This window comes from Lissotriton helveticus, chromosome 9, assembly GCF_964261635.1.
Source record: "Lissotriton helveticus chromosome 9, aLisHel1.1, whole genome shotgun sequence".
NCBI lineage: Eukaryota > Metazoa > Chordata > Amphibia > Caudata > Salamandridae > Lissotriton > Lissotriton helveticus.
Genome location: NC_136070.1, coordinates 603997421 through 604019087, shown reverse-complemented (window position 1 = coordinate 604019087; position 21667 = coordinate 603997421). Strand labels below are relative to the sequence as shown.

Sequence of the window (21667 nt, the reverse complement as noted above, 5' to 3'; positions counted from 1 at the left end):
AGCCTTGTTCTTGTCCCTGCCTGTTGGCTTCTGTCTGATTTGCCAGTTTAACACGGTTTAGTCCTTCATTATCATATGGCGGGAAAAGGTTTTTTAAAACCGTTTTAGCCCCCTTCCTAGCCCTCCCTTCACCCTCTGACCCCTGCTAACACACATCAACAAAACCGTCATCTGCAATGAGGAAGATAAGCTACCGGTGATTTAGGTGAGCTGGGGGAGGTCCGGGGAAGTTTGTGTTCAGGGGCCAGTCCCTGTTCAGGCAGGACCCCCTGCTGCCTCATTTAATGCACTACTATCAGCAAGGGCGCTAAATTCCTCTCTGCCCACACCCAGGGCTCTATCTTACCACAGTGGGACGAAAGCACTGGTAGACATCACAAGGCCAAAATACACCGTACTCGCTGCTTAATTTGAGCCAGTAACTTCTGGTGCTTGGCACCCAATTGTAACCACCGGGACCAATGCCACATGGTGGCGCTGTTTGTCTAATTGAGAGATGAGCACAGCAACAGCTGTCTATTAATTCAATATACATTAAAAATGACTAATATCAGCCACCCGCGGCATTGCTACGGTGTGTGTGTCCTGGAAGAGTCTGGATTGTCACACTTGTAAGGCGTGTGATAGTTAGTGGAGGGGTTGGTAGTGTCACTGGCACGAAGACAGGGGCAAAGGGTGGTGCAGACTGCAGTGGACTCCTGACAGGGTAGCTAGCACTTATTCTTTTATAAATTACGCACTGCTGTTCTGCATAGTTATTCAACATATTTGTATCGCCTGTCAAACTATTTATACTCAACTTCCTCAAAAATCACTAACCTGTTTGTGTCCCTAAAGGGGTTAAAGTAGAGAGAGGAAAGAAACGCCCTCCTAGAGTGACCGCCCTCCTTCACCTCCCTGAGTGCGCAGCTCTGGGCCTGTGACGAGGGGCCTGCTGGGGATTAACACAGGAGCCCCCCAAACACTCACTGCACTACTTAAAAGCTTTACAGGCAATGGCAAGATGTGTAAGGCTGCTCTGAAAGAAGCACGGCATGACAAATTAAAGTAGCGTCTATTCATCCGGCTGCCAGCGAAATAAACCCACTTTTTGACATAGTAGGGAAGTTTTGGAGCGGCAGCCAGCGAGTGAAATGGAAATATCTTACGCGCAAAAAACTTTAAACGCTGTGTTAGTGGTGCCTGAAAAAAAAATAGTGCCTGAAAATGCAAACTTTCCAGGCCGCTCTACATTTTGACTAGTTGAAACTTAACGATGTTTATTTACACCAATTTACGTTACCCAGCCTGCGGGTTTGCTCACGGATCTTGCATGCATCGTACCTGCTGCTAAATTGAAGTCCATGGCGTAGGGCCCTCGGTGGCGGCTGCAGATGTGGGCTGCGGCTGGGAGTCTGTAAACCCTGCGGTTTCCGTACTCTCCGTTCCTGGATGAGGGATGAGGGTGCGTGCTGGGCGTGGCCTGTTCCCCTCATATAGCCACGGCGGAGCCTTCCCAGGGCGGGGTTTACTCGTGACCGCGAGGGTGGGCGGTGCCCTTGTACTGTCAGTGCCAGGTATGCGGCTGAGAGGGCCTGAGGGCGTGAGGCCTCCGCCCTGCCCAGGTGCGCGGCGGGCGAGGCTCGCCAGGGAGGCAGCAGGGGAGTGACAGGCGCTGACGCGCGCAGATAAGGCCTTCATTTGGCCGCCATGGAGCGCGGCTCGCGCGCACCTCACATGACGAGAACATCTGCACACGCTCCCGTGGGAGTGTTGCTCACGGTGACAGTGCAAATATTAGCAACAACAAGACAATAGGCGTAGCTGCCAAGTCCCTCAGGTTATCGAAGCCTTATTTGCTATAGAAGAACATCTCCTCCTCAGCATCAAGGTCCAAACATTTCATTATTGAGCCGGGTGAGCCAACTAATGAATAGGGAGAGCCGAGCCCCCTTCCCCTGCCTTGGCTCTAAAGTTGCACAATGCGATACATTATTATGCTTGGTATTTACATCGTGCAAAATACATCATGTAGAAATATGATAAATTCGCTTAAAAATTAAAAAACGGCATTTCTTTTACACGGGGAAGCGTTTCTCTTTAGTAGAGTTTCTTTTGCAAGTCCCATAATTTTTGTACATCAAATATACCATGGTCCGAAAAGGACTTCTTTCCATCCTTGTTAGTATTACTTACTCTTTTAAATACTTGAATGTTCCCTGTCCATACTGGTGGCGCATAGTGTGGCCAGGAGTCCCTTTCAACAGGGGCTTGCTATGCTTAGATGCTTCGGCCTTCATCACTGTTTCAATCGTTCGTGCGTAGGCAATATACCTGCTAACTGGAAGAGCCATATCAGTGTGAGGCGGGGCCTCGTGCCGAGAAGTACCTAGGAGGCACTTTTGAGAGTCAGCCAGTCAGTGAGAGATTGAGACAGTGTTAGTGAGAGAGATTGAGAGAGTAAGTCAGTTGGTCAGTGAGAGAGTGAGAATCAGTCAGTCAGTCAGTGAGAAAGAGAGTGAGAGAGTCAGTCAGTCAGTGAGAGAGTCAGTCAGTCAGTGAGAGAGTGAGAAAGTCAGTCAGTGAGAGAGAGATTGAGAAAGTGAGAGTCAGTCAGTAAGAGAGAGAGTGAGAGAGTCAGGCAGTTAAGCAGTCAGTCAGTTAGTGAGAGAGTGAGAGAGTCAGTCAGTGAGTCAGTCAGTGAGGGAGTCAGTGAAAGAGAGAGTCAGTCAGTCAGCGAGAGAGTCAGTAGGTGAGAGAGAGTTAGAGAGAGAGAGTCAGTCAGTGAGAAGTCAGTCAGTGAGTCAATCAGTCAGAGAGTGAGACAGTCAGTCAGTCAATCAGTTAGTAAGTTAGTGAGAGAGTCAGTCAGTCAGTGAGAGAGTCAGTCAGTCAACGAGAGAGAGAGATTGAGTGAGTGAGTGAGTCAGTCAATCAGTCAGTTAGTGAGAGAGAGTGAGAGAATAAGTCAGTCAGTGAGAGAGAGAGTGAGAGAGTCAGTCAGTTAATCAGTCAGTCAGTTAGTTAGAGAGTCGGTCAGTGAGTTAGTCAGTGAGGGAGTCAGTGAGTCAGTGAAAGAGACAGTCAGTCAGTGAGAGAGTCAGTCAGTCAGTGAGAGAGAGAGTGAGTGAGTGAGTGTCAGTCAATCAGTCAGTGAGAGAGAGAGTGAGAGAAGGTAGTCAGTGAGAGAGAGAGTGAAACAGTCAGTCAGTTAAAGAGTCAGTCAGTGAGTCAGACAGTGAGGGAGTCAGTGAGTCAGTGAAAGAGAGAGTCAGTCAGTCAGTGAGAGAGTCAGTCAGTGAGAGAGAGTTAGAAAGAGAGAGTCAGTCGGTGAGAAGTCAGTCAGTCAGTGAGTCAGTGAGTCAATTAGTCAGTCAGAGAGAGAGAGAGACAGTCAGTCAGTCAATCAGTTAGTAAGTTAGTGAGAGAGTCAGTCAGTGAGAGAGTCAGTCAGTCAGTGAGATAGAGAGTGAGTGAGTGAGAGTCAGTCAATCAGTCAGTAAGTGAGAGAGAGTGAGGAAGTCAGTCAGTCAGAGAGTCTGTGAGAGTCAGTTAGTCAGTCAGTCAGTGAGAGAGTGAGAGAGTCAGTGAGAAAGATTGAGAGAATCAGTCAGTCAGAGAGTCAGTCAGTCAGTGAGAGAGTGTCAGTCAGTGAGAGAGAGTGAGTCAGTCAGTGAGAGAGAAAGTGTCAGTCAATGAGAGAGAGTGTAAGAGAGTCAGTCACTTATTCAGTCAGTCAGCCAGCCAGTTAGAGAGAGTCAGTCAGTCAGCCAGTGAGAGAGTCAGTCAGTCAGTCAGTCAGTGAGAGAGAGAGTGAGAGAGTCAGTCGGGAGAGAGAGCGAGAGAGAATCAGTCAGTCAGTCAGTGAGAGTCAGTCAGTCAGTGAGACAGCCAGTCAGACAGTAAGTCAGTCAGTGGGAGAGTCAGTCAGTCAGTGGAAGAGTCAGTCAGTCAGTCAGTGAGAGAGTGAGAGAGTCAGTCTGTCAGTCAGAGTCAGTCAGAGTTAGTCAGTCAATAAGTCAGTGAGTGAGAGAGTCATTCAGTCAGAGATTGAGAGAGTCAGTCAGTGAGTCAGTGAGAGAGAGTGAGAGAGTCAATCAGTCAGTGAGAGAGAGAGAGAGAGTGAGCAAGTCAGTCAGGGAGAGAGAGTGAGAGAGTGAGTCAGTCAGTCAGTGACAGAGTCAGTAAGTCAATCAGTCAGTGAGAGAGTCAGTCAGTGAGAGAGAGTTAGAGTGAGAGACAGTGAGTCAGTGAGAAGTCAGTCAGTCAGTGAGTCAGCCAGGCAGTGAGAGAGTCAGTCAGTCAGTGAGAGAATCAGCCAGTCAGCCAGTGAGAGCGAGAGAGTCAGCCCGTCAGTGAGAGTCAGTCAGTCAGTCAGTGAGAGAGTCAGTCAGTCAGAGAGAGAGAGCAAGTGAGAGTCAGTCAGTCAGAGAGTCAGTCAGTAAATGAGATAGTCAGTCAATCAGTGAGAGAGAGATTGAGAGAGTGAGTCAGCCAGTCAGTGAGAGAGAGAGTGAGAGTCAGTCAGTCAGTCAGTGAGAGAGTGAGTGTCAGTCAGTCAGTGAGAGAGAGTGTAAGAGAGTCAGTCACTTAGTCAGTCAGTCAGTTAGTGAGAGTGAGAGAGTCAGTCAGTCAGTGAGTCAGTGAGAGAGTGTCAGTCAGTGAGAGAGAGTGAGTCAGTCAATCAGTGAGAGAGAGAGTGTCAGTCAGTCAGTGAGAGAGAGTGTAAGAGAGTCAGCCACTTAGTCAGTCAGTCAGTGGGAGTGAGAGAGTCAGTCAGCCAGTCAGTGAATGAGTCAGTCAGTCAACCAGTGAGAGAGTCAGTCAGTCAGCCAGTGAGAGAGTCAGTCAGTCAGAGAGAGTGAGAGAGTCAGTCATGAGAGAGCGAGAGAGAATCAGTCAGTCAGTCAGTGAGAGAGTCAGTCAGTCAGTGAGAGAGCCAGTCAGTCAGTAAGTCAGTCAGTGAGAGAGTCAGTCAGTCAGTGAGAGAGTCAGTCAGTCAGTCAGTGAGAGAGTGAGAGAGTCAGTCTGTCAGTCAGAGTCAGTGAGAGTTAGTCAGTCAATAAGTCAGTGAGTGAGAGAGTCAGTCAGTGAGTCAGTCAGTGAGGGAGTCAGTGAAAGAGAGAGTCAGTCAGTCAGCGAGAGAGTCAGTAGGTGAGAGAGAGTTAGAGAGAGAGAGTCAGTCAGTGAGAAGTCAGTCAGTGAGTCAATCAGTCAGAGAGTGAGACAGTCAGTCAGTCAATCAGTTAGTAAGTTAGTGAGAGAGTCAGTCAGTCAGTGAGAGAGTCAGTCAGTCAACGAGAGAGAGAGATTGAGTGAGTGAGTGAATCAGTCAATCAGTCAGTTAGTGAGAGAGAGTGAGAGAATAAGTCAGTCAGTGAGAGAGAGAGTGAGAGAGTCAGTCAGTTAATCAGTCAGTCAGTTAGTTAGAGAGTCGGTCAGTGAGTTAGTCAGTGAGGGAGTCAGTGAGTCAGTGAAAGAGACAGTCAGTCAGTGAGAGAGTCAGTCAGTCAGTGAGAGAGAGAGTGAGTGAGTGAGTGTCAGTCAATCAGTCAGTGAGAGAGAGAGTGAGAGAATAAGGTAGTCAGTGAGAGAGAGAGTGAAACAGTCAGTCAGTTAAAGAGTCAGTCAGTGAGTCAGACAGTGAGGGAGTCAGTGAGTCAGTGAAAGAGAGAGTCAGTCAGTCAGTGAGAGAGTCAGTCAGTGAGAGAGAGTTAGAAAGAGAGAGTCAGTCGGTGAGAAGTCAGTCAGTCAGTGAGTCAGTGAGTCAATTAGTCAGTCAGAGAGAGAGAGAGACAGTCAGTCAGTCAATCAGTTAGTAAGTTAGTGAGAGAGTCAGTCAGTGAGAGAGTCAGTCAGTCAGTGAGATAGAGAGTGAGTGAGTGAGAGTCAGTCAATCAGTCAGTAAGTGAGAGAGAGTGAGGAAGTCAGTCAGTCAGAGAGTCTGTGAGAGTCAGTTAGTCAGTCAGTCAGTGAGAGAGTGAGAGAGTCAGTGAGAAAGATTGAGAGAATCAGTCAGTCAGAGAGTCAGTCAGTCAGTGAGAGAGAGAGTGAGAGAGTCAGTCGGGAGAGAGAGCGAGAGAGAATCAGTCAGTCAGTCAGTCAGTGAGAGTCAGTCAGTCAGTGAGACAGCCAGTCAGACAGTAAGTCAGTCAGTGGGAGAGTCAGTCAGTCAGTGGAAGAGTCAGTCAGTCAGTCAGTGAGAGAGTGAGAGAGTCAGTCTGTCAGTCAGAGTCAGTCAGAGTTAGTCAGTCAATAAGTCAGTGAGTGAGAGAGTCATTCAGTCAGAGATTGAGAGAGTCAGTCAGTGAGTCAGTGAGAGAGAGTGAGAGAGTCAATCAGTCAGTGAGAGAGAGAGAGAGAGAGAGTGAGCAAGTCAGTCAGGGAGAGAGAGTGAGAGAGTGAGTCAGTCAGTCAGTGACAGAGTCAGTAAGTCAATCAGTCAGTGAGAGAGTCAGTCAGTGAGAGAGAGTTAGAGTGAGAGACAGTGAGTCAGTGAGAAGTCAGTCAGTCAGTGAGTCAGCCAGGCAGTGAGAGAGTCAGTCAGTCAGTGAGAGAATCAGCCAGTCAGCCAGTGAGAGCGAGAGAGTCAGCCCGTCAGTGAGAGTCAGTCAGTCAGTCAGTGAGAGAGTCAGTCAGTCAGAGAGAGAGAGCAAGTGAGAGTCAGTCAGTCAGAGAGTCAGTCAGTAAATGAGATAGTCAGTCAATCAGTGAGAGAGAGATTGAGAGAGTGAGTCAGCCAGTCAGTGAGAGAGAGAGTGAGAGTCAGTCAGTCAGTCAGTGAGAGAGTGAGTGTCAGTCAGTCAGTGAGAGAGAGTGTAAGAGAGTCAGTCACTTAGTCAGTCAGTCAGTTAGTGAGAGTGAGAGAGTCAGTCAGTCAGTGAGTCAGTGAGAGAGTGTCAGTCAGTGAGAGAGAGTGAGTCAGTCAATCAGTGAGAGAGAGAGTGTCAGTCAGTCAGTGAGAGAGAGTGTAAGAGAGTCAGCCACTTAGTCAGTCAGTCAGTGGGAGTGAGAGAGTCAGTCAGTCAGTCAGTGAATGAGTCAGTCAGTCAACCAGTGAGAGAGTCAGTCAGTCAGCCAGTGAGAGAGTCAGTCAGTCAGAGAGAGTGAGAGAGTCAGTCATGAGAGAGCGAGAGAGAATCAGTCAGTCAGTCAGTGAGAGAGTCAGTCAGTCAGTGAGAGAGCCAGTCAGTCAGTAAGTCAGTCAGTGAGAGAGTCAGTCAGTCAGTGAGAGAGTCAGTCAGTCAGTCAGTGAGAGAGTGAGAGAGTCAGTCTGTCAGTCAGAGTCAGTGAGAGTTAGTCAGTCAATAAGTCAGTGAGTGAGAGAGTGAGAGAGTCATTCAGTCAGAGATTGAGAGAGTCATTCAGTGAGTCAGTGAGAGTGAGAGAGTCAATCAGTCAGTGAGAGAGAGAGAGAGTGAGCAAGTCAGTCAGTGAGATAGAGTGAGAGAGTGAGTCAGTCAGAGAGAGAGCAAGTGAGAGTCAGTCAGTCAGAGAGTCAGTCAGTAAATGAGATAGTCAGTCAATCAGTGAGAGAGAGATTGAGAGAGTGAGTCAGCAAGTCAGTGAGAGAGAGAGAGTGAGAGTCAGTCAGTCGATCAGTGAGAGAGTGAGTGTCAGTCAGTCAGTGAGAGAGAGTGTAAGAGAGTCAGTCACTTAGTCAGTCAGTCAGTTAGTGAGAGAGTCAGTCAGTCAGTCAGTCAGTGAGAGTGTCAGTCAGTGAGAGAGAGTGAGTCAGTCAGTCAGTCAGTGAGAGAGAGAGTGTCAGTCAGTCAGTGAGAGAGAGTGTAAGAGAGTCAGCCACTGTCAGTCAGTCAGTGGGAGTGAGAGAGTCAGTCAGTCAGTCAGTGAGTGAGTCAGTCAGTCAACCAGTGAGAGAGTCAGTCAGTCAGCCAGTGAGAGAGTCAGTCAGTCAGTGAGAGAGAGAGAGTGAGAAAGTCAGTCATGAGAGAGAGCGAGAGAGTCAGTCAGTCAGTCAGTGAGAGAGTCAGTCAGTCAGTGAGGGAGCCAGTCAGTCAGTAAGTCAGTAAGTGAGAGAGTCAGTCAGTCAGTGAGAGAGTCAGTCAGTCAGTCAGTCAGTGAGAGAGTCAGTCTGTCAGTCAGAGTCAGTGAGAGTTAGTCAGTCAATAAGTCAGTGAGTGAGAGAGTAAGAGAGTCATTCAGTCAGAGATTGAGAGAGTCAGTCAGTGAGTCAGTGAGAGTGAGAGAGTCAATCAGTCAGTGAGAGAGAGAGAGAGTGAGCAAGTCAGTCAGTGAGATAGAGTGAGAGAGTGAGTCAGTCAGTCAGTGACAGAGTCAGTAAGTCTGTCAGTCAGTGAGAGAGTCAGTCAGTGAGAGAGAGTTAGAGAGACAGTGAGTCAGTGAGAAGTCAGTCAGTCAGTGAGTCAGTCAGGCAGGGAGAGAGTCAGTCAGTCAGTGAGAGATTCAGCCAGTCAGCCAGTGAGAGTGAGAGAGTCAGCCAGTCAGTGAGAGTCAGTCACTCAGTCAGTGAGAGAGTCAGTCAGTCAGAGAGAGAGCGAGTGAGAGTCAGTCAGTCAGAGAGTCAGTCAGTCAATGAGATAGTAAGTCAGTCAGTGAGAGAAAGATTGAGAGAGTGAGTCAGCCAGTCAGTAAGAGAGAGAGTGAGAGTCAGTTAGTCAGTCGGTGAGAGAGTGAGTGTTAGTCAGTCAGTGAGAGAGAGTGTAAGAGAGTCATTCACTTAGTCAGTCAGTCAGTTAGTGGGAGTGAGAGAGTCAGTCAGTCAGTGAGTCAGTGAGAGAGTGTCAGTCAGTGAGAGAGAGTGAGGCAGTCAGTCAGTGCGAGAGAGAGTGTCAGTCAGTGAGAGAGAGTGTAAGAGAGTCAGCCACTTAGTCAGTCAGTCAGTGGGAGTGAGAGAGTCAGTCAGTCAGTCAGTGAGTGAGTCAGTCAGTCAGTGAGTCAGTCAGTCAACCAGTGAGAGAGTCAGTCAGTCAGCCAGTGAGAGAGTCAGTCAGCCAGTGAGAGAGTCAGTCAGTCAGTGAGAGAGAGAGTGAGAGAGTCAGTCATGAGAGAGAGCGAGATAGAATCAGTCAGTCAGTCAGTCAGTGAGAGAGTGAGAGAGTCAGTCAGTCAGTGAGAGAGCAACTCAGTCAGTAAGTCAGTCAGTGAGAGAGTGAGTGTCAGTCAGTCAGTGAGAGAGAGTGTAAGAGAGTCAGTCACTTAGTCAGTCAGTCAGTTAGTGAGAGTGAGAGAGTCAGTCAGTCAGTGAGTCAGTGAGAGAGTGTCAGTCAGTGAGAGAGAGTGAGTCAGTCAATCAGTGAGAGAGAGAGTGTCAGTCAGTCAGTGAGAGAGAGTGTAAGAGAGTCAGCCACTTAGTCAGTCAGTCAGTGGGAGTGAGAGAGTCCGTCAGTGAGTCAGTGAGAGAGAGTGAGAGAGTCAATCAGTCAGTGAGAGAGAGAGAGAGAGTGAGCAAGTCAGTCAGGGAGAGAGAGTGAGAGAGTGAGTCAGTCAGTCAGTGACAGAGTCAGTAAGTCAATCAGTCAGTGAGAGAGTCAGTCAGTGAGAGAGAGTTAGAGTGAGAGACAGTGAGTCAGTGAGAAGTCAGTCAGTCAGTGAGTCAGCCAGGCAGTGAGAGAGTCAGTCAGTCAGTGAGAGAATCAGCCAGTCAGCCAGTGAGAGCGAGAGAGTCAGCCCGTCAGTGAGAGTCAGTCAGTCAGTCAGTGAGAGAGTCAGTCAGTCAGAGAGAGAGAGCAAGTGAGAGTCAGTCAGTCAGAGAGTCAGTCAGTAAATGAGATAGTCAGTCAATCAGTGAGAGAGAGATTGAGAGAGTGAGTCAGCCAGTCAGTGAGAGAGAGAGTGAGAGTCAGTCAGTCAGTCAGTGAGAGAGTGAGTGTCAGTCAGTCAGTGAGAGAGAGTGTAAGAGAGTCAGTCACTTAGTCAGTCAGTCAGTTAGTGAGAGTGAGAGAGTCAGTCAGTCAGTGAGTCAGTGAGAGAGTGTCAGTCAGTGAGAGAGAGTGAGTCAGTCAATCAGTGAGAGAGAGAGTGTCAGTCAGTCAGTGAGAGAGAGTGTAAGAGAGTCAGCCACTTAGTCAGTCAGTCAGTGGGAGTGAGAGAGTCAGTCAGTCAGTCAGTGAATGAGTCAGTCAGTCAACCAGTGAGAGAGTCAGTCAGTCAGCCAGTGAGAGAGTCAGTCAGTCAGAGAGAGTGAGAGAGTCAGTCATGAGAGAGCGAGAGAGAATCAGTCAGTCAGTCAGTGAGAGAGTCAGTCAGTCAGTGAGAGAGCCAGTCAGTCAGTAAGTCAGTCAGTGAGAGAGTCAGTCAGTCAGTGAGAGAGTCAGTCAGTCAGTCAGTGAGAGAGTGAGAGAGTCAGTCTGTCAGTCAGAGTCAGTGAGAGTTAGTCAGTCAATAAGTCAGTGAGTGAGAGAGTGAGAGAGTCATTCAGTCAGAGATTGAGAGAGTCATTCAGTGAGTCAGTGAGAGTGAGAGAGTCAATCAGTCAGTGAGAGAGAGAGAGTGAGCAAGTCAGTCAGTGAGATAGAGTGAGAGAGTGAGTCAGTCAGAGAGAGAGCAAGTGAGAGTCAGTCAGTCAGAGAGTCAGTCAGTAAATGAGATAGTCAGTCAATCAGTGAGAGAGAGATTGAGAGAGTGAGTCAGCCAGTCAGTGAGAGAGAGAGAGAGTGAGAGTCAGTCAGTCGATCAGTGAGAGAGTGAGTGTCAGTCAGTCAGTGAGAGAGAGTGTAAGAGAGTCAGTCACTTAGTCAGTCAGTCAGTTAGTGAGAGAGTCAGTCAGTCAGTCAGTCAGTGAGAGTGTCAGTCAGTGAGAGAGAGTGAGTCAGTCAGTCAGTCAGTGAGAGAGAGAGTGTCAGTCAGTCAGTGAGAGAGAGTGTAAGAGAGTCAGCCACTGTCAGTCAGTCAGTGGGAGTGAGAGAGTCAGTCAGTCAGTCAGTGAGTGAGTCAGTCAGTCAACCAGTGAGAGAGTCAGCCAGTGAGAGAGTCAGTCAGTCAGTGAGAGAGAGAGAGTGAGAGAGTCAGTCATGAGAGAGAGCGAGAGAGAATCAGTCAGTCAGTCAGTGAGAGAGTCAGTCAGTCAGTGAGAGAGCCAGTCAGTCAGTAAGTGAGAGAGTCAGTCAGTCAGTGAGAGAGTCAGTCAGTCAGTCAGTCAGTGAGAGAGTCAGTCTGTCAGTCAGAGTCAGTGAGAGTTAGTCAGTCAATAAGTCAGTGAGTGAGAGAGTAAGAGAGTCATTCAGTCAGAGATTGAGAGAGTCAGTCAGTGAGTCAGTGAGAGTGAGAGAGTCAATCAGTCAGTGAGAGAGAGAGAGTGAGCAAGTCAGTCAGTGAGATAGAGTGAGAGAGTGAGTCAGTCAGTCAGTGACAGAGTCAGTAAGTCTGTCAGTCAGTGAGAGAGTCAGTCAGTGAGAGAGAGTTAGAGAGACAGTGAGTCAGTGAGAAGTCAGTCAGTCAGTGAGTCAGTCAGGCAGGGAGAGAGTCAGTCAGTCAGTGAGAGATTCAGCCAGTCAGCCAGTGAGAGTGAGAGAGTCAGCCAGTCAGTGAGAGTCAGTCAGTCAGTCAGTGAGAGAGTCAGTCAGTCAGAGAGAGAGCGAGTGAGAGTCAGTCAGTCAGAGAGTCAGTCAGTCAATGAGATAGTAAGTCAGTCAGTGAGAGAAAGATTGAGAGAGTGAGTCAGCCAGTCAGTAAGAGAGAGAGTGAGAGTCAGTTAGTCAGTCAGTGAGAGAGTGAGTGTTAGTCAGTCAGTGAGAGAGAGTGTAAGAGAGTCATTCACTTAGTCAGTCAGTCAGTTAGTGGGAGTGAGAGAGTCAGTCAGTGAGTCAGTGAGAGAGTGTCAGTCAGTGAGAGAGAGTGAGGCAGTCAGTCAGTGCGAGAGAGAGTGTCAGTCAGTCAATGAGAGAGAGTGTAAGAGAGTCAGCCACTTAGTCAGTCAGTCAGTGGGAGTGAGAGAGTCAGTCAGTCAGTCAGTGAGTGAGTCAGTCAGTCAGTGAGTCAGTCAGTCATCCAGTGAGAGAGTCAGTCAGTCAGCCAGTGAGAGAGTCAGTCAGCCAGTGAGAGAGTCAGTCAGTCAGTGAGAGAGAGAGTGAGAGAGTCAGTCATGAGAGAGAGCGAGATAGAATCAGTCAGTCAGTCAGTGAGAGAGTGAGAGAGTCAGTCAGTGAGAGAGCAAGTCAGTCAGTAAGTCAGTCAGTGAGAGAGCAAGTCAGGCAGTAAGTCAGTCAGTGAGAGAGCCAGTCAGTCAGTCAGTGAGAGAGTGAGAGAGTCAGTCTGTCAGTCAGAGTCAGTGAGAGTTAGTCAGTCAATAAGTCAGTGAGTGAGAGAGTGAGAGAGTGAGAGAGTCATTCAGTCAGAGATTGAGAGAGTCAGTCAATGAGAGAGTGAGAGAGTCAATCAGTCAGTGAGAGAGAGAGAGTGAGCAAGTCAGTCAGTGAGATAGCGTGAGAGAGTGAGTCAGTCAGTCAGTGACAGAGTCAGTAAGTCAGTCAGTCAGTGAGAGAGTCAGTCAGTGAGAGAGAGTTAGAGAGACAGTGAGTCAGTGAGAAGTCAGTCAGTCAGTGAGTCAGTCAGGCAGTGAGAGAGTCAGTCAGTCAGTGAGAGAATCAGCCAGTCAGCCAGTGAGAGTGAGCGAGTCAGCCAGTCAGTGAGAGTCAGTCAGTCAGTCAGTGAGAGAGTCAGTCAGTCAGAGAGAGAACGAGTGAGAGTCAGTCAGAGAGTCAGTCAGTCAATGAGATAGTCAGTGAGAGAGAGATTGAGAGAGTGAGTCAGCCAGTCAGTGAGAGAGAGAGAGTGAGAGTCAGTCAGTCAGTCAGTGAGAGAGTGAGAGTCAGTCATTTAGTAAAAGAGTGAGAGAGTCAATCAGTGAGAGAGTCAGTCTGTCAGTCAGTGAGAGAGTCAGCCAGTTAGTCAGTGAGAGAGAGTGAGGGAGCCAGTCAGTCAGAGAGTCAGTGAGAGAATCAGTCAGTCAATGAGAGGGAGAGGGAGAGAGTCAGCCGGTATGTCAGTCAGTGAGAGAGAGAGTCAGTCAGTCAGTGAGAGAGAGAGAGAGAGAGAGAGAGTCAGTAAGTGAGTGAGAGGGAGAGTGAGATAGTCAGTCGGTATGTCAGAGAGAGTCAGTCAGTCAGTCAGTCAAAGAGAGAGTGAGAGTCAGTCAGTCAGAGAGTCAGTCAGTGAGAGAGTGTCAGTCAGTCAGTGAGAGAGTGAGTGAGTCAATCAGTGAGAGAGAGTGAGAGTCAGTGAGAGAGAGTGTAGGAGAGTCAGTCACTTAGTCAGTCAGTCAGTTAGTGGGAGTGAGAGAGTCAGTCAGTAAGTCAGTCAGTCAGTGAGAGAGTCAGGCAGTCAGTGAGAGAGTCAGTCAGTCAGTGAGAGAGAGAGCGAGAGAGTCAGTCAGTGAAAGAGAGCAAGAGAGAGTCAGTCAGTCAGTCAGGGAGAGAGAGAGAGTGAGAGAGTCAGTCAGTCAGCGAGAGTGCCTGTCAGTCAGTAAGTCAGTCAGTCCACCAGTGAGAGAGTCAGTCAGTCACTGAGAGTGTCAGTCAGTCAGTGAAAGAGTGAGATAGCCAGTCTGTTAGTGAGTGAGAGAGTGAGCAAGTCAGTCAGTGAGAGAGAGAGAGACAGTCAGTAAGAGAAGGAGAGAGAGTCAGTCAGTCAGTGATAGTCAGTCAGTCAGTGAGTCAGTCAGTCAGTCAGTTAGTCAGTCAGTGAGACAGAGTGAGAGAGTCAGTCAGTGAGAGAGAGAGTCAGTCAGTGAGAGAGAACGAGTCAGTCAGTGAGAGAGAGTGAGAGAGTCAGTAAGAGGGAGAGAGTTAGTTAGTCAGTGACTGAGAGAGAGAGGGTCAGAGAGTCAGTCAGTAAGAGAGAGAGAGTCAGTCAGTGAGAGAGTCAGACAGTCAGTCAGTCGGTGAGAGAGTCAGTCAGTAAGTCAGTCAGTGTGAGAGAGAGAGTCAGCGATTCAGTCAGTGAGAGAGAGTCAGAGAGTCAGTCAGTGAAACCGCGTCGCCGCTCCGGGAGGACCACAACTCCCGGCAGGCATCGCGGCGGCGCGTGAAAGTGACGAGGAACGCGCCGGCAGAGCGCAGAGAGCCGCATAAAGAGAGCCGCATAAAGGGAGGAGGTGACCCGCGTCGCGGAACGCGAGCGGGACGCCCGGGGCTAAGCCCGGGCAAAGGGCGGGCCGTCTGAGGCCGTCCGAGGTCGGACAAGGTCGGGTTGGGCCAGGGATTCTGCCTTTTCTACTACACACTCTCCCTTGGATAAAGCATACCAGGCCCACTGAACTCCAGGTAAACACAAATCTCATTTCTCCTGCGTTTATTAACTTTTTGTTTCAAGTGCACTTTTGCTGAGCAATGCCTGTTAAAAAGCTAACCTCTGTCTCAAACACAATGGAGAACTATCTTGTTCAAGTTGTGACAAAAATTAACACTGATAGAAGGACTTCTTTGGGATTAGAATCCCCTATACAATCACCACTGGTAGATATCGAGAACGAGGATTCATTCGCTTTGCTAAATAATAGCCTCCTGGGTGGGGCACAGGACTCCCTCCAGGACATGAATAGCATTCAGCCCAGTGGCACAGTAGCCAACACTGAAGAAAATAGTGACATTGACGCTTTGACTGTGCTTTCTACAAATAGCGACTCTATCGTCTCCATCGTTCCCCCCATCCCCGCTCCAAGGGTTTCAGGGGGTAAAAAAAAAGCCATTCAAAAGCGTGGAGGCTTAAGATCATCCAAAAATAAAGCTGCTACGCCACCAAGGAAATCTACCGATGATGACGAGGAAGACTTGACTGGGGAAACCTACGTGACTCTTTCCGATGATCTATTACAGAAACTTTGTTGCCTGATGGACACAAAAATTAAAGGGATGGTAAAACCCCTGATTAGTAAAATTGATAAATTAACTGCTGAGGTAAGCAAACTGGAAGGTCTATTAGGAAAAACTCTGGGGGAAGTGAGAAAACTTCCAGAAGTCATTACAACAAGTGTCCAGCCATTGATGAGTGAAATCCAATGTGGCAAATTTAACGGACCGACTCCTGTTGTTGCACCAAACCCCCCATTGACTTCATTGACAAACTTATCTGATAGGCCCTCCAGTGACGTACCATCTGCTTTACTTCACGGGGAACCTAACTCCCTGAAAGGATCATCGGAGCTTGTTGTGGAAGCTTCACCATTAGTCCTTGTTCTTGCAAATGTACCCCCACTAGCCCCAGGTGATGTTGAATCAACTTCATCATTGTTAAACAAATCTTTATCATGGCTAACCAACAACATGGCCATAACTTCCTGGGGCAAAGAGCAATTAGCTGAAGAACTGGTGAATGCAAGAAGGGTTGAGTGGATTGGGAATAGGGTAAAAAAATACAAGGGGGACTGTGTTGTGCTTAACTTCTCTGACCCTGAGGTTTTGCCAAACATCCTGCCCAATCTTCACCCACCTCAGAAAAGATTTACCCCAATTGTCCCATTGACCCTAGATTTCTTCTATCCTAGGAAAGGCAGAGGCCCTAATTGCAGCACACTAAGAACAAAATGGAACGTTGTAACTAAGAGGGGCAGCAAGAACCCTGATCCTGGTGAGTGGGGTCTAGGTTTGGTAAACAGATTTTCCGCTCTTTCCAACCTAGACGCATGCGATTGACTACCATCTATCCCCTCCACCTTGCTGCAAATTCCTACGGCTGCATGTTCTATAGAGGTGTCTAGTTGTTCAACACTTTTACAAAATGTGACAGTTATTAATGTACCTAGAGCTGGATTAACTGCAGTAAATATAAATGAAATTGGTATTGTCGATTCAACGCCAACAGGGCCAGCTCACAGTAATTATCCAATAATGGTAAATGCTACCGGGAATTTATTATCTTGGAATATTGCTGGGCTTTGTTCCAAAATGGATTGTGGAGAATGGTTTGGTTTTGTCAGCCTGTATGATGTTTGTGTTTTTCAAGAGACCTGGGCCTGTGACCCTGTATTTGCATTGGGCTATTTGAACTTTTATCTTCCGGCCACCAAGGGCCCAAAGGGGCGACCGATGGGCGGACTCACTATATGGGTGCGCCAGTCTCTTAGGCTTGATGTGAGAAACATTGAGCTTTATCAAAAAGACATCCAGCTCATACGACTAAAAGGTAACCCATCTACCTCCATAGATATTTATAATGTATATGCTAGAGGGGGTAGTGTAAGAAAATCTGAGGTCCTTTTGTCTTTGTATAAATTGTTAGAAACTCACTCATCTGGGAAAAATACACTAATAGCTGGCGACCTAAATCGCACTTTCGAACCTCTGGGCATTGGTGATGTACATTTGGGCTCGGAGGAAGATATGTTATGGGATATTCCCGCTCTTAATACAACCCCAATAACACGCTGGACTGAGGATATTCTTGGCCTAAACGCCATGTGCCTCGAACATGGGTTAAGGGCCTTGAACGGTCGGACAAAGTCTGACAGAGTACCAGCCATGACATTCAATAATGGGAGAAATAAGAGCCGTATTGACTACGTTATATGTAGTATGCCCCTATGGCCAACAGTCACTGATATGGTTGTGCTGGAAAGGCTCGAGAGTGACCATAATCCTTTATGTGTTTTCCATAAATGGTGGCTGTCTGATGTTGTTTCAAGTACTTGTGTTGAATCTCTTCCACCGTTGACTGTACCCACCAATGATATGCGCAGGCTGAGGTGGACTAGTGTTAGAACTGACCCGCTGGTCTTAGAAAAAATAAGTATGGCAGCTGATAAGGCTATACTGACCCTTGAAGGAGAGGCTGGGCATTCTCCTACCCAAAATAATGTTACCAAGGTCCATAATGATCTTTTCAAAGAAATAAAATGCCATTTCTTAAAACCGGCAAATAAAAAGAAGCCCGGGGTCTATAGGCCTGCTAAATGGTACAATCAGGACTGTAAGGGGGCCAGGGCCCGCTTGGGTGATGCAATCAAGAACAAAAATAAGGAGGCCACTAGGATAGCTAGGAATCAATATAAACGTTCCATAGCAAAAGCGAAAAAAGACTGGGATGAAGCCCATTGGAATTTGCTATAGAGTGCTTGTGACCAAAATCATTCCAGGTTATTCTGGCATATAGTCAAATGGGGTCATGACAGGCTTGAAGATGCCACTACAAATAATGTCCCCCAGGATGCCTGGGTAAAATTCTTTCGCGAACAATACGCTTCTAGTGACCAGTCCATAGATAGTGTACGCCCACCCTCTTCTTTGATAGAAGATGACATTTTTATGCAGTGTGAAATACTGATTGCACTCAAAACTGTTCATAGTGGTCGTGCCCCCGGCATTGACGGAGTTCCTGCAGACGTTTTTTTAAACGACACTGCTAGATGGTGTAAATATATTCATCTGTTAATAAACCATATTGCCAGAGGTGTAGATATTCCAGAAACATGGCGGGGTGCTGTTATCATCCCGATATATAAGAAAGGAGACCGCGCTCAGCCTAGTAATTACCGCCCAATTAGTTTGATCGACACTATCCAAAAAATAGTGGGGCGAGTAATCGTTAACAGGTTGCTTGATTGGGCTGAGGATAACAACATCTTATCCCCCTATCAGGCTGGTTTTTCGCAGGGCAACCAGTACTGTGGACCAAGTCTTCCGTCTCCAACTGATTCAGTGGAGGACCGTGGTGCTAGGCGGAGGCAGCCTGTATGCAGTATTTGTTGATTTGCGGGCTGCCTTCGACCTGGTACCGAGGGCAAAATTGTGGGAAGTTCTTGCGACTCTTGGGGTCCCTGAGGAACTGTTGTCCTTAATTATGCGTTTACATGAGGGCAATTACGCCAAAATTCGCTGGGGTGGGTACGGTAATGACACTGCCGAATTCCCAGTTGAGCGTGGGGTTCGGCAGGGTTGTTCAATGGCCCCTACTCTGTTCACCCTTTTTATTAATGGTGTGGTTTCTTGTATGCAATCTCAGGCAGTGGATGCTCCCTCTCTTGCAGGTGAAAAAGTTCCAATTTTAATGTTCGCCGATGATACCTTAATTTTATCTAAAACACCAGCTGGGTTGCTAAAAGCATTGGCAATATTTGATGATTTCTGTGTAGTTCATGGACTGGAGGTAAACGGGTCCAAGACAAAACTCATGGCCTTCAATCCCCACAGAAATTTTAAACCTAAAATTTCCCTGAGTGGTCGAACCCTGGAGGTTGTAAAATCCTTCACTTATCTAGGGATCCATATCTCTAATGACAACAGGTGGCAGCTACATCTTAATATTGCTACTTTAAGGCATAAGCAATTAGCTGGCACAATTATTAAGGAGCAAAGGAAATCGCTCACTAAGCCCATTAAACCACCACTGATAATCTATGAGGCAAAAGCAATAGGGTCTGCCTTGTATGGTGCGGAGTTATGGGGGCATGAAAACCTTCAGGAACTCCAAACCTCAGAAAACAAATTTTACAGGACACTGATAGGTGCCCCTCAGAGCAGCCCGCTATTGCCCCTAAGATACGAATTAGGTAGGAGAGCGATCTCTGATAAAGCCAAACTGCGCCCGATTTTATACTGGCGCAGGCTTTGGACCACGCCAGAGCTCTCTCACTACGCGAATGGGTTTAAAGATGTTGTCAAGGCCGACTGCTATAACAAAATAAAATGGTTTAAATCATTAAAGATTGCTTTGTTTGAATTAGGACTTAATGCTCTATGGATTGATCCAGCTGGGGCTTTATTTCCTTCCAAGTCCACCCTAAAAAACATCTACTGGGAACATGTTGTTAATAAGAGTATGCTTAGCACAAACAGTGGGTCTATGACCACTAGTTACTTAGAGATCAAATTGTACCCAATTTATGAAATGTATTGGGATTACATATTAAACCCCATGGACAGGAAATTGCTCTTCCAATTGAGGGTAGGTTCCCTCCCCCTCTGTAACTTAACATCTAAATGGAAAGCAGGGGGTGTACCAATCTGTCCAGTCTGTGGGGTCGGTAACGAGACTCTTGGTCATTTTCTGTTCTCTTGTCCAATGTACTCTGCACCAAGGCGAGCATGGTTGGCTCCCATGTGCAGGAACCTAGGTACAAAAAATAGTATGGTAGCATTGCGGATTGTAAGATCTACTTCTGTTAATTGGATTATAATTGCTACTGCAAAGTACCTGGGGTGGGCCTGGATTATAAGACAGAGATTTCTGGCAGGATAACTATTTATCGCTTAGCTGACAGTAATTGTTAGATACATGTCTATTCTCTGTAACAATTCAATGTAAATTCAGAGACTGCTAGACTATTGTTTATTCTCTGTAGATGTTGATTAGTTGGCCAGAGACTGCTAGACTTGTGTCTATTTTACTCTCTTAATGTAACATACTAATTTAATGTATCATCGGTATGAAATTTTATGATATGAATTTTTTTACAAATTGCCTTTTGTGATTATCAACTAGGCACTTTTTTATAATGAACTTGCACCTGATATTTTATATGTGTATCGTTTTTTAAACATCATCTATGTGCTTATGTCTAATTGACTTGTAAATTTAATTGTTTTTTATTACATGTGTGTATGTCTGCTTTTATGAGTAATACTCGAATAAAGCACTTTTGAACTGAGTCAGTCAGTGAGAGAGAGAGAGAGAGAGAGTCTGACAGTGAGATAGTGATAGAGTCAGTCAGTGAGCGAGAGAGAGAGAGAGTCGGAGAGTCAGTCAATAAGAGAGTGAGAGAGTGAATGTCCGTCACCATCCTGTGAAATGGGTAAATCAGTTCTTATAGCCAACTGGAAGGCTCAGTGTAAAACAGTGGCCGAGGTGCTAGGCCTGGATGTGTGTCCGGAGCAGTGGGAAACTGGCCTATGTGGAAATCATGACCGTCATTGCCCTGGCCCTCCCGGCCTTTCAAAACCAAGCACAGTCAGCAGATTGTTCTATTTTCTTGTAAGCCTGAGGCAATGTGGTAATGCTGACTTTGCAACAGAGGAACTAGGTTCGAGTCTGGTGTGAACCACCATTCCCTGAATATGGGTAAATCAGTTAATCTCCACGTACCTTTAAAAGAACATAAAAACCTGTCCACTCAAATGTAAGAAACCGAGCTATGCATGCACTTTTACTTGAGGCAAAAGATCTGCGAGCTCAGATATCTACTGATTTGGAAGTGTCACAGAGAAGTGTGTCTCTCCTTTCAATTACATCAAAGCGACGAAGAGGATAAAAAACACAACAGCTCAAGTCAAATGGTGGGGGTGGGCACAGGAATGTAGCTGCCTACCTGCGTGGCCCTGCTAGCTCCTGAGAGAAAAACGCCATGAGAGTGAACATTTGAAGAAGAAGTGGGACATGCACCCGCCTCTGGCCATTTGCGTGCTTTCGTTACAGAAAGACACAAGAAAAGGCCAATCAGATGAGTGAGGGGAGTCTGACCTCCACGGGGAAGTTTGGACTGATTACATGAAGCCTCCCATAGAGCAGTGCATGCGCGCTGCGCTAGGCTTGACCTAAAAAATAAGGGAAGAGGGAGAGAAATACAAAGAAAGTGAAGAACAGAGAAGGGAGATAGACTTGAAAAGATTAAGAGAAAAAAAAGAAAAGATTGGAATGCGGAGGAGAGAAAGTAAGAGACTGCGAAGAGAGAGAGTGAGGAAGAGAAGTAGGAGAAAGAGAACTAGGGTGAAAGGCAGCTCAAGGCCCGTCTTGTTTGCCAGCCCTTTGTGACAGGTGGGAGATTACAAATATTGCGTATCTGTGGCCAATACATGTAAAAAGAAAGCCTTCATTGTAGACCATGCTCCTTCCTATCCCATCCTAAATATGTGAAGAGAAAACAAAGTGCTCTCTTGACTACAGTTACAGCAGACTTCTCTGGCAAATAATCTATTTCTGAGGCTCCCACTCTTCTAAGGGGACTACTCCCAGTCCCAGACAACTTGTCTGTCGGTCTTTCACCCCTGCCTCATATGAAGCTCAGATGTCTAGTGATCTTTAAGCAGAGCCACTGGAATTATGTTATTCTATGGCGATTTTTGCATAATTATGGACTTGCCGCATTTTCCACATTATCCATCATCTACAGCATAATCTGCAGCTAAGTGTTTCTAGCTCAAATGGATCAAAAGCTACAAAAATATGGTAACTCTGGTTCTTGCGCATCGGAAGGCTATTTCACAAAGACTGTCTTTTCATTTTTCAGTTGCGTATTGCTTTATTTGGGTGTTACATTGCTACTAATAAGGTGAACTATTTTCCCACGTACTGTTATCAGGTGTAAAAATGTCAAAATAATGATGTATTACTATTGCAAAATGTGCTGTATTATGCACATTATTTTCCTGTTCTTGCAGCATAATTTAGTCAAACCTTCAGTAAAATTGGGCTGGGTTAGAGTCTGCGCATTACCATCAAAGTGACAAGTGCATCATATAATTCCATAAATTGCTCTAAGGAAAAAGGGGAAATGACCACCCTTGTTTCCAAATTTCCTGCGTACACTAGTCCACAGGGAAATAGTACAGAGGTAAGTCTTAATCCTGAGCAAGCTAATGTCATTAGTAACAGAAAAAGTTCATAAGACAATATTTGTCTGAATCCAAATGTTCCTCTTTATTACCAAGAAGTCATCACTTCCAATTGATACAGGTGATTCACAGATGGTTCATGACATCACATAGACGTAGCCAACATGTGTTTCGTGTTGGGGGTATCACCCAATGACCTCCTCAGGGCATATAGTTAATAGAGTATCTTT

General features: G+C 46.8%; 1 protein-coding gene across 1 annotated transcript in view; it reads right to left on the bottom strand.

Annotated features, from left to right (window-relative positions):
* The window catches only part of C9H19orf33 (chromosome 9 C19orf33 homolog), a 37727-nt gene extending 36099 nt beyond the window's left edge, over positions 1-1628 (bottom strand). Inside the window, exon 1 of the mRNA XM_078660629.1 lies at positions 1324-1628. Within this exon, the coding sequence (XP_078516755.1) occupies positions 1324-1345 (22 nt within the window). The 5' untranslated portion in view covers positions 1346-1628. The remainder of the gene's footprint in view (positions 1-1323) is intronic.
* Positions 1629-21667: the final 20039 nt, after the last annotated feature.